Here is a 17113-nt window from a genome sequence, read left to right as displayed (position 1 = left end):
CAAATCAGAGTACTTCACCAAAAAAGCAGACTGGTACACCGAGCAGGGAAAGCGAAGAAAAACTCTTAATGACGGACCAACGTGTTGTCGATCCGGCCGGCAGAGATGAACTGAAGAACAGAAAACGGGAATGATTCCTCCTACCACCCTTTAACGGGTGTTACCACCCAACCACCACAAGGCGGTTGCCTAGTTTTAGAAAAATTCTGCCGAAATAGAGATAATTAGCTATGTATATATAACTGCCAGGTAAGTTCTATTCATAAAAATCTATTTTTGGGTGAGATGGCCATGACGTCCTTCAGTAGCTTCCTGAGGGTATATATGACTACAGTAGATATTCCCAGAGAATTAAACTAAAGGTTTCACAGAATTCTAACTTCTGGCGCGAGTACCCTAAAGGTTTCCCTTTAGGATATCGTATATCAACAGGGGACGTATGCTTGACACGCCACATGGCCATCTGCACCCCACATAGCGTTTACACTTCGAGGGGGAAATGTTATTTTCATTAGTAAAATAAATTTTTGAATATACTTACCCGATAATCATGTAGCTGTCAACTCCGTTGCCCGACAGAATTCTACGGGAGGGATACGCCAGCTATCACTATACTAGAAGGGGGTGTACTCACAAGCGCCACCTGTGGCCAGGTACTACAGTACTTGTTGTTGACGCCACCTCACTTTTTCCTCGGTCCACTGGTTCTCTATGGGGAGGAAGGGTGGGTCAATTAAATCATGATTATCGGGTAAGTATATTCAAAAATTTATTTTACTAATGAAAATAACATTTTTCAATATTAAACTTACCCGATAATCATGTAGCTGATTCACACCCAGGGGGGTGGGTGAAAAACCAGTGTACAAGACTAAAGGATAGCTAAGTATCCCGTATTTCATATAATCAGTTATCCACAATAACAATGAAATAATAAGTACCTGGTAAGGAAGTCGACTTGAACCGTTACTCTGCCTTTAATAAGATCGTCTTCCTTACTGAGCGCAGCGTTCCTCTTGGAAGGCTGAATCAACTCAAAGGTGCTAAAGTATACAGGGCTGCAACCCATACTAAAGGACCTCATCACAACCTTTAACCTCGGCGCTTCTCAAGAAAGAATTGACCACCCGCCAAATCAACAAGGATGTGGAAGGCTTCTTAGCCGACCGTACAACCCATAAAAAGTATTCAAGAGAAAGGTTAAAAGGTTATGGGATTATGGCAATGTAGTGGCTGAGCCCTCGCCTACTACTGCATTCGTTGCTACGAAAGGTCCAAAGGGGGTAGCAGTACTCGTAAAGAGACTGGACATCTTTGAGATAGAATGATGCGAACACTGACTTGCTTCTCCAATAGGTTGCATCCATAACACTCTGCAGAGAATGGCTCTGTTTGAAGGCCACTGAAGTAGCCACAGCTCCCACTTCATGTGTCCTTACCTTCAGCAAAGCAAGGTCTTCTTCCTTCAGATGAGAATGTGTTTCTCTAATCAGAAGCCTGAATAGTAAGAAACTGAGTTCTTAGAACTTGGAAAAGAAGGTTTCTTGATAGCACACTATAAGGCTTCTGATTGTCCTTGTAAAGGTTAAGACCTTTTTAGATAGTACCTAAGAGCTCTAACTGGGCAAAGTACTCTCTTCAGTTCATTCCCCACCAAGTTGGACAGGGTTGGGATCTCGAACGACTTAGGCCAAGGACGTGAAGGAAGCTCGTTTAGCAAAAACCGAGCTGCAAGGAACATGTAGCCGTTTCAGATGTGAAAACAATGATCCTGCTGAAGGCGTGGATCTCACTTACTCTTTTAGCTGTTGTCAAGCACACGAGGAAAAGAGTTTTTAATGTGAGGTCCTAAAAAGAGGCTGATTGGAGAGGTTCAAATCTTGATGACATAAGGAACCTTAGGACCACGTCTAGATTCCAGCCTGGAGTGGACAACCGACGTTCCTTTGAGGTCTCAAAAGACCTAGGGAGGTCCTGTAGATCTTTGTTGGTGGAAAGATCCAAGCCTCTGTGGCGGAAAACCGCTGCCAACATACTTCTGTAACCCTTGATCGTAGGAGCTGAAAGGGATCTTACTTTCCTTAGATATAACAGGAAGTCAGCAATCTGGGTTACAGTGGTACTGGTTGAGGAAACTGCATTGGTCTTGTACCAGCTACGGAAGACTTCCCCTTGAGACTGATAGATTCTGAGAGTGGATGTTCTCCTTGCTTTGGCAATCGCTCTGGCTGCCTCCTTCGAAAAGCCCCTAGCTCTTGAGAGTCTTTCGAAAGTCTGAAGGCAGTCAGACGAAGAGCGTGGAGGATTGGGTGTACCTTCTTTACGTGAGGTAGACTTAGAAGGTTCACTCCTAGAGGAAGAGTCCTGGGAATGTCGACCAGCCATTGCAGTACCTCTAAGAACCATTCTCTCGCGGGCCAGAGCGGAGCCAACCAACGTCAGCCGTGTCCCTTTGTGAGAGGAGAACTTCTGAAGTACCCTGTTGACAATCTTGAACGGCGGGAATGCATACAGGTCGAGATGGAACCAATCCAGCAGAAAAGCATCCACGTGAACTGCTGCTGGGTCTGGAATCGGAGAACAATACAACAGAGAGTCTCTAGGTTATCGAGGTAGCGAACAGATCTATGGTTGGCTGACCCCACAGGGCCCAAAGTCTGCTGCAAACATTCTTGAGAAGGGTCCACTCTGTGGGGATGACCTGACCCTTCCGGCTGAGGTGATCTGCCATGACATTCATACCGCCCTGAATGAACCTCGTTACCAGTTAGCTTTCGATCTTTAGACCAGATGAGTAGGTCCCTTGCGATCTAGAACAACTTCCACGAAAGAGTCCCTCCCTGCTTGAAGATGTAAGCCAGGGCTGTGGTGTTGTCAGAGTCCACCTCCACCACTTTGTTAAGCTGGAGGGACTTGAAGTTTATCAAGGCCAGAATAACCGCCAACAACTCCTTGCAATTGATGTGAAGTGTCCTTTGCTCCTGATTCCATGTTCCCGAGCATTCTTGTCCGTCCAAAGTCGCACCCCAGCCCGTGTCTGATGCGTCCGAGAGGAGACGGCGGTCGTGTTTCTGAACAGCCAAAGGTAGACTTCCTTGACAAGAAAGCTGTTCTTATACCACGCGAGAGAAGACCTCCTCTCTTCGGAAACAGGAACTGAGACCGTCTCTAGCGTCATGTCCTTTATCCAGTGAGCAGCTAGATGATACTGAAGGGGGGGGAGGTGGAGTCTCCCTAACACGATGAACAGGGCCAGCGATGAAAGTGTCCCTGTTAGACTCATCCACTACCTGACTGAGCATCGGTTCCTTCTCAGCATGCTCCGGATGCATTCTAGGGCTTGGAAGATCCTTGGGGCCGACGGAGAAGCCCGAAAAGTTCGACTCTGAAGATCCATACCCAAGGAGACAATGGTCTGGGATGGGACGAGCTGAGACTCCTCAAAATTGACCAGGAGGCCCAGTTCCTTGGTCAGATCCATAGTCCATTTGAAAATCTCCAGACAGCGACGACTTGTGGGAGCTCTTAAAAGCCAGTCGTCTGACGGAGCCGGACACAAGATCATGGTACTGCTGCACAGTCTGTGAACTGTCAACCATGGGCAAGAGAGGAAGTACAGTGACAACCCGAATCTGTCTAGACTGTCTGGGTCGTACAGACAACTCCTTATCGGGTTGCTGAGGTTGCCGCACTGCGTCACAACAAGTCACTTCTGCTGGTTGTTGAACGTCTTCCCCGTGACACATTGACTCCGTAAACAAAAAATCCTCTAACAAGGACTAAGCTTGGACTGCATGTCTTGCAACACAGCTCAAGGTCTATGGGAGCAGGTGTGGTAACAGACGGGATTAGCGACTGAAGTGGAACCATTACCTTCCCTGGAAGCATGTTATGCTTAAATAAAAGTCCATAGGAGGCTACGCAGCTAAAGGCTCCCTCCAAATGACAGAGTCCTCAAGGGAATATCAGAAGGAGGGAGAAAAGAACTTTCTCATCTACAGGGACCATATCCTAGAAAAGCTAAGTTCTCTCAGTGAGGGTTTCACTGGTGCAAAAGCAGCAGACTAGAAGGCAACGTTATGAAACTGCTTGCCAGTCTAGTGAGTTGGCAACAACCAAAGATGTGTGACTGAGAAGCATGCGGTAAGGTATGCAGAGCATGTTGTATGCAGAGTATGCTGTATGCAGAGCATGCTGTATGTAGAGCATGTTGTATGCAGAGCATGCTGAATGCAGAGCATGCTGTATGCAGAGCATGTTGTATGCAGAGCATGCTGAATGCAGAGCATGCTGTATGCAGAGCATGATGTATGCAGAGCATGCTGTATGCAGAGCATGCTGTATGTAGAGCATGTTGTATGCAGAGCATGCTGAATGCAGAGCATGCTGTATGCAGAGCATGTTGTATGCAGAGCATGCTGTAAGCAGAGCATGCTGTATGTAGAGCATGTTGTAAGGTAAGCAGAGCGTGTGCATGGCGTTTAACATTTCTCAGAAATTCCATGACCAGTGCTAGAGTGCTTTATGCATGCTTGCATGGGGTTTTAATATCAACATAATATTTACCTTACATTCATAACTCATGATTCATATTTTTGCCATATTTTGCGATATTGTTAAAAATATATTGCAAGGAATACAAATATATTTTTATAAGTAATACAAATAACCTCCATTATCATAATGTTTGAAAATGGAGGTAAGGTATGCTGAACAGCAGAGTCAGAACGAGCTGGAACAACAATAGTTGTGGTTTCCTCTTCAAGACTCTGTTGAGGGAACACCTGAGGCTCAGTCTGCAAAGGCTGATCAAAAGAAGTAGCAGAAGGTAGGCGCATGGGTGGAGGAGGCTGACTCCTGGCATGAGTGGCTGAACTCAAGGGTTGCGCTTGCTGAGTGGTTGGCGGATGCGCAGTAGCAAGTTCCTGAGGAACGAGTTGAGGTTCCTGCGGTGTGAGCTGAGAGCGAAAAGGCAGTGGCTGCGCAGAACGCAGTAAAAGTCTCGCAAGTTGAGGCTCCTGAGGCGCAAGGCTAAGGTGTTGAGGTGCTTGCCCTGAGGAGGGTTGAGCTCGCTGCAGCGAGAGCTGAGGAGACTGACTCATGGATGGGAGAGGTTGTACCTCAAGCGAGTGTTGCCTCACTGGTGGAACAGCAAGTGGAAGCGGAGGAAGAGAGGTATAAGCCTCCTGTTCCCATTGCTGAGGTTGCCTTAAGGAAGGCGGAGGGAGCTGCACACCACTGGGATCAGTAAACTCATAACGTGGCTCAACATCGTACGCCTGGCAGGCGGTACTGCGGTCAGGCGGAGCGAGCGCAGGCGGAGGGAGCGCAGGCGGAGCGAGCGCAGGCGGAGGCGCAACCTTCTCAGCCCGACACTCACGCATCAAGACCGAAAGTTGTGACTGCATGGACTGCAGTAGAGTCAACTTGGGGTCGGCAGACACTAAGGTCTGCTGAGGTAAAGCCTTAACAGCAGAGATCTGTTGCGGCAGAACCTTACTCCTCTTAGGCGGAGTGCATTCAACTGATGACTGCGGCGAGTCAGAGCTAACCCAATGACTGCATCCGGGTTGTTGAACTCTAACTTCGTACGTCTGGCATAGGTCTGGACTTTACGTTTAAGAGGTCTTGAGACCTGAGACCAGCGTTTTCTCCCCTAAATTTCTTCTGCAGACGAGCAAAATAAGGGCTCAATCGTCTGCGGGTGGGAGTGACGGTCTCGGTAAGACACGCCCGCAACCACCGAGGATACTTCTGTGCACCGATCAAGGCCTGCTGAACCCTTTTGCCCTTCGACATTGCTTCTCCCCTGGGCTTGGGAGCTTGCAAGAGGTCCCGGACTGGGAGGACGACTGGCCCGCACAGAAGTACCCTCACGCACAACACTGACACACTTTGCGCTAATCACTTATCACTTTGATTTTCTGTTTGCACTTATTTCACTGAACTCGAAACTTTAAGTGGTTTGTACCTGAAACACGCAATTCTATCCTTTCTCAAAAGTTAGTAATTGCGAAAACAGAATTACAATGTAACAGAAAAATCTAATGAAAGATAAATAATTCAGTGGCTGGAAAGAGACTAAACACTAGATCACTCTAGAAACGTTTACCTTCTTCCCCTAAAGAGACTAGGGAGAAGAGCAAAAACGATAACAACGTTACTCGCTTGAATGAAACGTTTATCCTCCTCTTTCTCCCTCCGTCTCTATCTCTCTCTCTCTCTCTCTCTCTCTTGACTTAGAACCTGAGAGAAGAGCCCAATCATATATATCGTTAAAACATATTATTGTTAAAGGAAAAAACTGAAATATTTCCCAAAATGAAAAGTTCCTTTATTAGGATTAAAACCATTAAGTTAAGAAAGAATGAACAAAACGCTAGACACGGTTACTCTTACTGCAACGTGAAACCGTGAAAATTCTTTCTCTATCGTAACGATAGAGCGCAAGTTGAACGTTCTGAACGTCAACAACTGCAAACAAAACGTTAGTTCAACTTTGAAAACAGTACGAGACTATCAAAGAAATTCTTTCAAAGACATTAAAATAGCATAATATGTTAACAGGTAAAACCGAAATGACGGGCTCAAAGTTAATTAACTTCGGTACCAAGAAAAGACCGCCTACTAATAGGAAGGTCGAATATAAACAAATATAAAAATTAATTTTAATAAGTTTATAATAAAAGGAAGTTAATCGAAGAGGCCTATAAGAGGCGGAGAGATATAAAATAAATCTATAACTTTTGTTAAGCAAAATTAAGAAAGAGAGTCTATACTCTCTTAGACACCAACACTTCCGTCTAAGGGAAGGGTCGGCCATTTAAAGGTGAAAGAGAGTTCATACACTCTTCGTCACCATAAATAATCAAATTAATTCCAAAAGCTAACTAAGCTAATATAGAAGTTTCCAGTATAGCGAATAGCTGCAAATTTTAGAGAAATACTTCACCAAACCGTGAACAATACTCCAAAATCATAAGCGTATCCAAGAACGTCTTGCCGGAAGCACGACAGAGGAAAAAGTGAGGTGGCGTCAACAACAAGTACTGTAGTACCTGGCCACAGGTGGCGCTTGTGAGTACACCCCCTTCTAGTATAGTGATAGCTGGCGTATCCCTCCCGTAGAATTCTGTCGGGCAACGGAGTTGACAGCTACATGATTATCGGGTAAGTTTAATATTGAAAAAATGTGGCAAGTTATAGGAGGAGCCGTTGCAAGGTTATCCTCCTGCGTTACTGTTACTGTACCTCGCGACGTAAACAAACGGCAGCCATAGCTGTCCGCCATCTTGACTGACGTCACATCCGCCCGCTTCATTCCTATTCTTGTAGCGTATCCTGCCAGTTGTGTTTAGATTTTTCCTTTGTCAAAATCCCTTATTTGAACTGCTTGACATGTCAAGCCCCACACAACGTCCAGAAGCCAACAAAGAAGTGTATCTTTTATTAGCAGGTACTGAGGTATTCTTAGCATAGTTAAGAAATTTGAAAAATTCAATATTACTTCATGAATTTGGGGACAAATCTAGAATAGTACCACCCGTAGTATACTAGCTAGCCTTGAAAGCCTCTATGCCCTGAGTAGGCTGTGTAGTCTCAAAGTGGCCAATAACATTAAGCTACAATTGTAGATATAATGAATCTGTAATCACACGACAGACGATACAGATTGAGAAGACATTGCCTTATCAATTTAGTAGAATTTGGCAACAAATTCTACCTTTAAAGGGCTTCTAAGCCCTCCTATTACTGTCAAGTCTGAAAAAATATTGGGGTCCACTAGAACCATGGTAGGTAATTCACTTTATTAACTTGTCCAAGTAGTAAGCTACTCAGGTAGTCTTGGTCTACGTAAGTTTGATCGTGTAAACTACTTTTAATATAAAAGACTGTATTAGACATATCTAGGAATAATCTTAAGGTAAGAATGGCATGCGATACAAAGGCGAGGGTAACGAAACCTCTTTAGGTTAGGCTAGGCTAATTAAACCTTTCAAGGTTTAAGCTAGACTACACTTATAGGCTGAAGTACCTGTTTCTTTGCAGATCCAATTTGTTACAAATAATCATATCAGATACACTGACAAGATGAGAACTTCAGAAATGTTCTGGCATTTGTAAGGAGAGTAAAATTAACCTGAAAACATTGTGCTTTATATTACCTGACTTGTCAGGCTAATTACAAACTCTTTAACCTCCCCATTTTTCATTCCTCAAATAGAAAGACTTAGAAATCATTTTATTGTGTATTTGTTCCCTAAATGTTTCTCTACATTTGTTTCTTGACGCCCAATGAATCCAAAGCACCCTGTACATTGTGCTTGCTCCTTAAAATTCATACACTGCCAAGCATAGCACAACTCTATTACTGTGACATTACTAAAATACAAAGAGAGAGAGAGAGAGAGAGAGAGAGAGAGAGAGAGAGAGAGAGAGAGAGAGAGAGAGAGAGAGAGACCAATACTGTGAGTAGAGAAAATAACAAATACAGTAATACCTAAGGATACAAAATTGATTCTTTTTGGAGTGAATTTCGTAACATGATTTTTTCGCAGAATGAGTCACGCTTTACAAGTAACGTGATCATAAAATTTACGGCAAATTTCATTTCGTATCCCGAATATTTTTTCATAATACTAGGCGAAAAAATCTTCGAATGTCATTTCGTAAAATGAGCTTTTCGTATAAAGAAACATTCGTATCTCGAGGTTTCACTATATCATTATGTCTATTCTACACTTAGGTCACTCTTGCCTTGAGGCAATGGTAAAAAGCAAAGACACCAAGTAAGATCAGTAGCTAGAGAACTGCATTAGCTATGCCATATTAAAAGAGATAGTCAAAAGGTAAGACAATGGATCTCTCGTGGTGGCAAAGAGAACTCACCTCGGAAACTAGCTCTGATATCATTCTGCATCAATACATAAAAACTCAGGAGTCTGAGAGAGAGAGAGAGAGAGAGAGAGAGAGAGAGAGAGAGACTCCGTGATCTAGATCGTGATCTTTTGTCCTTGGAGGAGTCCAAGAAAGACATGACAGGGTCAATGGCCGATGCAACAAAGTTCTGGGCCTCTTTGACTCTCCTCATGGCTTCCTCAATTTCTCGCTGCGCTGCCTCGTTGCTCTTGGTTTGGGGCTTGATAATTGCAGCGGTAGAATGGTTCACTCTGGAAAGAGAAACAATGTCAATTCAACAATTAAAAAATCCTATAAATACTTATAGAATGTAAAGTGAGTACTAGAGAGTGGCCGAAATGAAAGTGAGTAGTCTAAAATTGTAGCCCCTTTCCAATCGGTGGTAGGATAGCTGCTCATCATCCAACTTTAATATCTCTAAATAAAGAACGAGGGTTTGTAGGATGCGTAGGAACCTGCCAGATGTGTGGTAGAATCTGTGGTTCTAGGATTGGTCTGCACAGTCGCGTACAATGGCATCAGCGACAACAACATTAATTTAATCATCATCACCAGTTATTTAAGGAAGCAGTATTCGTCATCGATTCAATGGACAACCATAAACTAGGAAGGAACAAATATACCTTGCAGTAAACGTACCTGTCCCTGATTGCAAACAAAATCCCTCTCTCAACCATTATAAACCTATTTGCATAAGAACAACTAGAAGTTCTACATACTTTACATCACACATTAAAATACTTACTTGATGGGCTGTCCCATGAATTCCTGATGATGCATTTTCAGCGCTGATATTATTAAAAGGTTGCTCAGAAGACTCCACTAATGCATTTTTAGTTCCATTACACTCCAATCCAAGATGCACATAACGAACTTCTCCAGCTTTAGCTGCTAGCTCCATCAATTCCTCAGCAGTTACCTATGAGCAAAAAGTCCCAAGACTGTACTCTCAAACATAAATATATCATGAAACTTATGCAAATATGACAAATTCGTAGATAATTTGTATTTTTCCTAATTATACAAACCTTAGCTATTTAATAGGGGTATTACTTTCGGCGTAGCTGAAATGACGAGCCGTTAATTTTTAACATGGGTTTACTACCCACACCGCTAGTTAGCAGGGGTAGGGGAGGGTAGCTTGCTACCTCCCCCCTCTCACACACCTGTGCTTGAGCTCACTTTGCTTGGAGGTAGGACTTCAAGAGGGATAGGGCTGGCGGGCAAGTTTGGTTAAATAGCTAAGGTTTGTATAGTTAGGAAAAATACAAATTATCTACGAATTTGTCATTTGTTCCGTAACTGGAATATAAACCACGCCATTTAATAGGGGTGACTCACCCATTAGGAAGGGTGGACGTCCCAGCCAGTACTGGCTTTTGGCTTCGCCCGGGGACTCCTTATTTGAGTGTGTATGCACTCAAGAAATAAGGAGTCCCTGCACCTCGCTAAAACCTTGCTACACAAGGTCTGCGGCCTACACAAGCTGTGTGTGAAGGTATGAAGGAGTGTGACTCGTCCTAGAAAGTTCTGAAGTTCTTTAGATGGAAACTTGTAGACTAGGACTTTCCCAAAACCACCTCGTCAGGGTATGGGGACGTAACAGTATTAATCTCAATACTAGGAACACTAGGGAGCATGGTTTACCTGCAGTGGTTTGAGGTCAGCTATGCAGAGAACACAGAATGCTGCTTTCCCCAAGAGAGGGGATGATGAAGACAAGAATAAGGGACAGTCAAACCTTTTCATTCATGCAGACTAAAACCGGATAACAATGCCCTCAACCTTCTGCTACTTGTCCAATAAGGAGCTTGAGGTTTTAAACCAGCTGTTGTGCAACCACCACAGGACCGATAGAGAACGTATCGAGTCTCCTGTGGGTCAATTCTTGCAGGTAGTGGGATGTGAACGTTGTTTGACGTTTCCACACCCCAGTTTGAAGAACCTGTCACTGAAAAATTTCTTTTAAAGGCCAGGGACGTAGCTATGCCCCTGACATCATGTGCTCTGGGGCGACGTGACGGAGGAGGGTCAGGATTCAGTGCCAAGTCAATGACCCTGCAAATCCATGCTGAGATGGTGTTCTTGGTCCTTCCTGTGCTGACGAATAGTGCAGGCACACGAGGACGGGCTGCGGCTGTTCTCTTGAGGTACAGCCTCAAGCTCCTCACTGGACATAGTAAGAGATGGTCTGGGTCATCTGTTATAGTACGGAGACTAGAAATCCGGAAGGAGTCGAATCGAGGATCCGCTACTCTTGGATTCTGAGTCTTAGCAATAAACTCAGGGACGAAGCTGAACGTTACCTCCCCCCCATCCCCTTAAATGAGCAATGTCATACGAGAGACCATGAAGTTCGCTGACTCGCTTGGCCGAGGCCAAAGCTAGCAGGAATACCGTCTTTCAGGTTAGGTGGCGATCTGATGCCTGGTTCATACGGAGGTCTCTTAAGAGACCTGAGAACTCGAACCACGTTCCATGGGGGAGGTTTCACTTCCGACTGAGGGCAGGTAAGTTCATAACAACGTATGAGTAGAGAAAGTTCTAGCGATGAGGAAATGTCCATTCCTTTGAGCCTGAAGGCCAGACTTAAGGCTGAGCGATAGCCTTTCACTGCCGAGACTGAAAGGCGCATTTCTTCACGCAAATACACGAGGAACTCCGCTATTGCTGGAATAGTGGCATCCGGGTGACAGATACCCCTTCCACGACACCAACCACAGAAGACTCGCCACTTCGCCTGGTAGACCCCTGCGGATGACCTGCGCAGGTGTTCAGACATCCTAATCGCAACTTGTTGCGAAAATCCTCTCTCAGAGAGGAGATGCTGGATAGTCTCCAGGCGTGAAGCCGCAGTGAACCTACGGATTTGTGGAAGATGTTGGCATGTGGTTGTTTGAGAAGATTGTGTTGTGGAGGGAGTTCTCTTGGTGGCTCAGTTAGGAGTTGCAGAAGGTCCAGGAACCATTCTGCGTGATGCCATAGCGGAGCTATGAGGGTCATTGAAAGATTGACCGATGTTCTGGTCTTGTTGAGTACCCTCCTCATCAGACAGAACGGGGGAAAGGCGTAAACGTCGATGTTGTCCACCGTTGTTGGAAAGCATCTTGCCAGAGAGTCTTGGGGTCTGGGACTGGGAAACAGTACAGCGGGAGCCTGAAGTTCAGGGCTGTTGCGAAGAGGTCCACAGTCGGAGAACCCCACAAAGTCAGGACTTTGTTGGCTACTAGATGATCCAAAGACCACTCGGTACTCACTGAGATACTCTGCTCAGGTTGTCGGCGAGCACATTCCTTTTGCCCGGAATGAAGCGTGCCGATAGTGGTATCGAGCGGATTTCGGACCATCTCAGTATTTCTACTGCTAGATGGGATAGTTGCTGCGAAAAAATACCTCGTTGTTTGTTGATGTAGGCAACTACTGTGGTGTTGTCGCTCATCATCACCACAGAGTGACTTGCCAGGTACTGATGGAACTGTTGAAGGGCTAGAAAGATGGCCTTCATCTCTAGGAGATTTATGTGGAGGTACTTTTCTGACTCTGACCAGAGGCCTGAGGTCGTGTGGTGCAGAACGTGGGCCCCCAACCCTTTTTTTTTAAGCGTTCAAAAACACCGTCAAATCAGGGGGGAGGACAAGAAGATCCACTCCCTTTTGTAGGTTCTCGTCTGCCACCCACCACTGGAGATCCGTCAGTTCCGCAGGTCCCATGGGGATCTGGATGTCCGGGGAGTTGTCCGCTTGATTCCACCGGGACTTGAGTCGCCACTAGAGGGATCTCATCCTGAGGCGACCATTGGGAACGAGACGGGCCAGCGATGAAAGGTGACCGAGGAGACGTAACCACGACTGGGCTGGAAGGTCTTCTCGTCTGAGAAAAGATCTTGCGGGTGAGAGTTCGCGCATGCCTGTACCAGCCGTAGGGCCCGCGCGCAGGAGAAAGATCCCTAGCGGCGGGCGCGCAGTTGAAACATGTGAGGCGTGTGGGCGCGCAATAGAATGTTGGCGAGAATCCGTTGGAGAGGATAGGCGAGCGCGCCCGCATATCCTCGCGGATGTGTGCGGGAGAAGGTTGGCGCGAAGGCGAGCGCTGGCGCGATGGTACTAATTGGCACATGGGAGAAGCCAGCATTGTTGACTTCCCAGCAGCGCCCAGATCAGTAGATCGTTGGTGCGCAGGAGAGTTAGCTGTTGGGCGCGTTCGAGCACGGGCAAGAGACTGATGGCGCGCGGGAGAGCGCTGGCACGCGGGAGACCACTGGCGCGTAGGAGGTTGATGGCGCGCAGGTGAGAGTTGGCACGCAGCTGGGCGCGGGCGCGTAGGGGAATGTTTGCGATTAGGCTCAGGCAAGACCTGGCGCGCAGGAGAACGTGGGTGCATATGTAATGATTAGAATAGTTAATATTACATGTTTAAAACAAATGACGTAATATGTCATGTTGGTTGGAGGAGCTAACCCTGGGATTTGCTGTAGTCATTCAAATCGTAAACAGGACATACAATGCAAGTCTCAGCAATTTGACATTCTTTTTAAACGTCAACACATTGTCTCATCGTGTGAAAGTTTGTGACGTCACCGGATGCAGGTGTCTTCCGATTTCGTCACGTGTCTAAGGTAAACTAAGCGTACAATATCTGTGATATCGATAATTTAGTCAGTTCATATCTAAACTTCACCAGAATTGGTCATCTGGACCAACCCAGCTTCCTCCAGTGATGGAGATGTTTAACTCTGTTGTTTTTTATAGAATAAAGACTTAAAAACTATTAAGATGTATTCAGTTACCATTTTCATACATCTGAAAACAACTCATACTCAATGTGTGCTTATAACAGTAGCACGCCAATAAATGGTGGCAGCGATTAAACTCTAAGGCAGCGATTAAACTCTAAGACAGCGGTTAAACTCTAAGAATTAGAGAAAAATCTTCAAGACTTCAAAATAATAGCTGTAAAACCAGAGAAATATCTTCAAGACTTCAACATAAAAGCTGTAAAACCAGAGAAAGATCTTCAAGACTTCAAAATAAAAGCTGTAAAACCTGAGAAAGATCTTCAAGAACTCAACATTATCTACAAGAATCTACAATTTTGACTAAGTCCAACGGAAAAGCTAACATCAACAAATGTTAGAATACAACCTGAATCTTCAATGAACATCCTAGGAAACCCAAGGACTGGCGTTCAACAATTGCAAGACATATCCAGGAAGAACTACATTCAACAAGAAACTAGAATGAGACATCGCTAACAGAACATCAAGAGAGAGAGAGAGAGAGAGGACGTGTCGACTTCATATATAAGCTAAGTACAGATATTTTGTATTCATTCCAGTTTGGGCAGTGAAGTGTAGTTATCACAAGTCGTTAGTCGATTATTACTGGGGTGAGTGAATTGCTAAACTTTGTTATAGGAAACTCCGAATTCTCATTTAGAATTTTTCTTTCTTTGTGCTAATTACTTTTTCTTTCAGAAACTCTTGGGGAAATGTTTTGGGATTAGTAACATTGTTGGGGGAATTTTATTATACATATGCGTTTACGCAGTGGGCGTCTGTACTCATATAGATATTTTGATAGAATTGCAAGGGGTCAAAGAGATAGAAAAAAAAAAATACAGCAGTCATGGCTCCTCCTGTCAGCCCTACCCCTGGACCTAGTGGTGTAGGCCAGGCTAATCCTCCTCCAATTGTGACGCTTGTAAATGCCAGGTCAGCAATCCTTCCTTTTCAAGGTCGGGTCAACGGGTTCTTGCCACAAAATGTGGAGTCATGGATTTCATCCGTTGATGCCCATTTAAATGCCAAACAAATCGTAGATCCTTTTGTACAATTACAAGAAGCTAAAAGTTTTATAGATTTTTCTAAGGGGGATGCGAGTGCATATTTAGGAGGTGTTTCATTTCAAGAAGCAGTTACTTGGGATGATTTCAAAGTTAGGTTACGCGCGATCTATGGGGGTGAGGAAGCCTTGGATGTAGTGTTAACATTACGAAATACACTTAATCAAGCCACTATGAATCGGCTTAATGTTATTGAGAGAGCAGCTCTCATAGCTGATAGGCTTAACGAATATCAGGACATTTCAGGTAATTCCACTTGGGTTACTAACGATAACATCTCCGTGAAAGATTTTTTGCGATTAATGTATTTGACTTGCATGACACTTATGTTGCCTGAAGCTTTAGTGCGGTGCTTTGATAAGAAGTTAACGCCTGCAAGTACGGAATTGGATGTCTATAAACAGATAAAGAAACACATGTCCAAGTGTCCAGATCTCGATCCCGTGTTAACTCAAGTTTTTGCTAAGAATGAAACAAAACCACAAACAGTGAACGTAGTTAACAGTCCAGTAGTGGGAGTGACATGTTACAACTGCAAACGTCAAGGTCACATAAGCGCAGACTGTAGAACGAAATTTTGCTCAGTTCACAACACAGCAACGCATTCTTATAGTCAATGTTACTCGCGTAAGACACAACAATATCCTAGAAATACACAGTCAATTCCATATGGAAATAAAAAGAAAAATCCTCATTTTAACAATAAGAAGAAACAACCAAATGTCAATGCAGTTCAGAGTCCGAAACAAACAAACACTTCTTCAAATATCGCTGAGCCTGGGCCGTCAAACCAGACCTCGCAAGGTCAGTCTAATTTTCAGAATGTGCAGAGCAAAGCAAATACCACATAGTTAACTCTAGAGGGGATGAGAGTGATGTTGGGTCAAGGTCATTCATGTCAACATCAATAGTATTGAATAATCAATTTAATGTTTTATCAGATAATTGTGAGACAATAGATTTTCCTATGAAACACACGGCCGAATTAAGTAAAACAGTGCATGCTCCCGTAGATTTGCAACGAATTCATACAATAATAAGCCAAAATGAGTTACGGCCAACCTTATATGCTGTAAATTTAGAACACACATCCTTTACGTTATTTTTTGACTCTGGTAGTCCACGTAATATTATGGATTTGAAGACACATCATTTGTTGTTTTCGAACTTTCCGATTGAAAAATCAGGAATTAGACTTTCAGGTATTGGCGTGCTACTGTTATAAGCACACATTGAGTATGAGTTGTTTTCAGATGTATGTAAATGGTAACTGAATACATTTTAATAGTTTTTAAGTCTTTATTCTATAAAAACAACAGAGTTAAACATCTCCATCACTGGAGGAAGCTGGGTTGGTCCAGATGACCAATTCTGGTGAAGTTTAGATATGAACTGACTAAATTATCGATATCACAGATATCGTATGCTTAGTTTACTTTAGACACGTGACGAAATCGGAAGACGGAATCCGTTTATTTATGCTGCATTAAGCATCTTTGGGTCTGTTGCAAGTTTAGGTTTAGGAATTTCCAATCGTCTTAAAATTAGTAATCAAAATAAGAAAATTGAGTTCTTGACTCATAAAGATGAATTGATTATGTCAGAACTAAGGAATCAGTTAGCTTCAATCAATAAAATTATGGATTTATTAAATGAACATTCAGATAATATCGTTCAAATTATGGAAGTACAGGATTTGTTGGCAACATTAACGTATTATGATTCAAAGATAGATCACATACATAACAGAATTACACATTTCATTGAGAAATCCAAGGATTATGTAGAAGCTATCACGTTAGCAACTAAAGGTGTATTGTCGCCCCATTTGTTGCCTATATGTTACTTAAAATTAATTCTGAAGAACGGAAGGGATAAACTAGGCTATGTTCCTTTGTCAGACGAACATAGGTTAGAATTTTATTACAGCCTAATTACAGTAAACGTAGATAATAACAAGATTAGGATTACAATTCCCTTTGATTCTTCTGATGCCTGGCAATCTTACAGGATATCACCATTTCCGACTTTCATGATGAATCACTCAAATCCAGTAATATCCAGTTTGACAGGACACGTATTGATTTCCCCAGACAAGGAAACATATACGGTCATTAAAGACTTAAATCAATTAACTCACTGTTCAGACGCAATGGATAGAAAAATATGTACAGCTGACTCATTTGAATTCCATAAAAACTTAATGGATTCATGCGAGTTAGGTATAGTGCTAGACGGTGCTCTCTCCCATACAAGTGAAAATTGTCTGGATAAGCTGTATCCCTTTGACAATAAAGAGTTCAATTGCAGACTGAATAATGGCTCGTGGATACGATACGACAAGGACGGCTTC

General features: G+C 43.8%; 2 protein-coding genes across 3 annotated transcripts in view; one reads left to right on the top strand and one right to left on the bottom strand.

Annotated features, from left to right (window-relative positions):
* LOC137633395 (uncharacterized) overlaps window positions 1–17113 on the top strand; it is a 420659-nt gene that overhangs the window by 360800 nt on the left and 42746 nt on the right. The gene's annotated exons all lie outside the window — the stretch shown is intronic.
* LOC137633398 (serine/arginine-rich splicing factor 4-like) overlaps window positions 1–17113 on the bottom strand; it is a 57314-nt gene that overhangs the window by 24292 nt on the left and 15909 nt on the right. For both annotated transcript variants that reach the window (XM_068365625.1, XM_068365624.1), the window contains one exon: window positions 9665–9838. In XM_068365625.1, coding sequence (XP_068221726.1) covers window positions 9665–9820 — 156 coding nt within the window. In that variant the 5' untranslated portion in view covers window positions 9821–9838. The remainder of the gene's footprint in view (window positions 1–9664; window positions 9839–17113) is intronic.

Source organism: Palaemon carinicauda, chromosome 43 (assembly GCF_036898095.1).
Source record: "Palaemon carinicauda isolate YSFRI2023 chromosome 43, ASM3689809v2, whole genome shotgun sequence".
In the NCBI taxonomy this organism is placed as follows: Eukaryota; Metazoa; Arthropoda; class Malacostraca; order Decapoda; family Palaemonidae; genus Palaemon; species Palaemon carinicauda.
The sequence above is the reverse complement of the archived record's forward strand: the minus strand, read 5'-3'. Positions and strand labels throughout refer to the sequence as shown.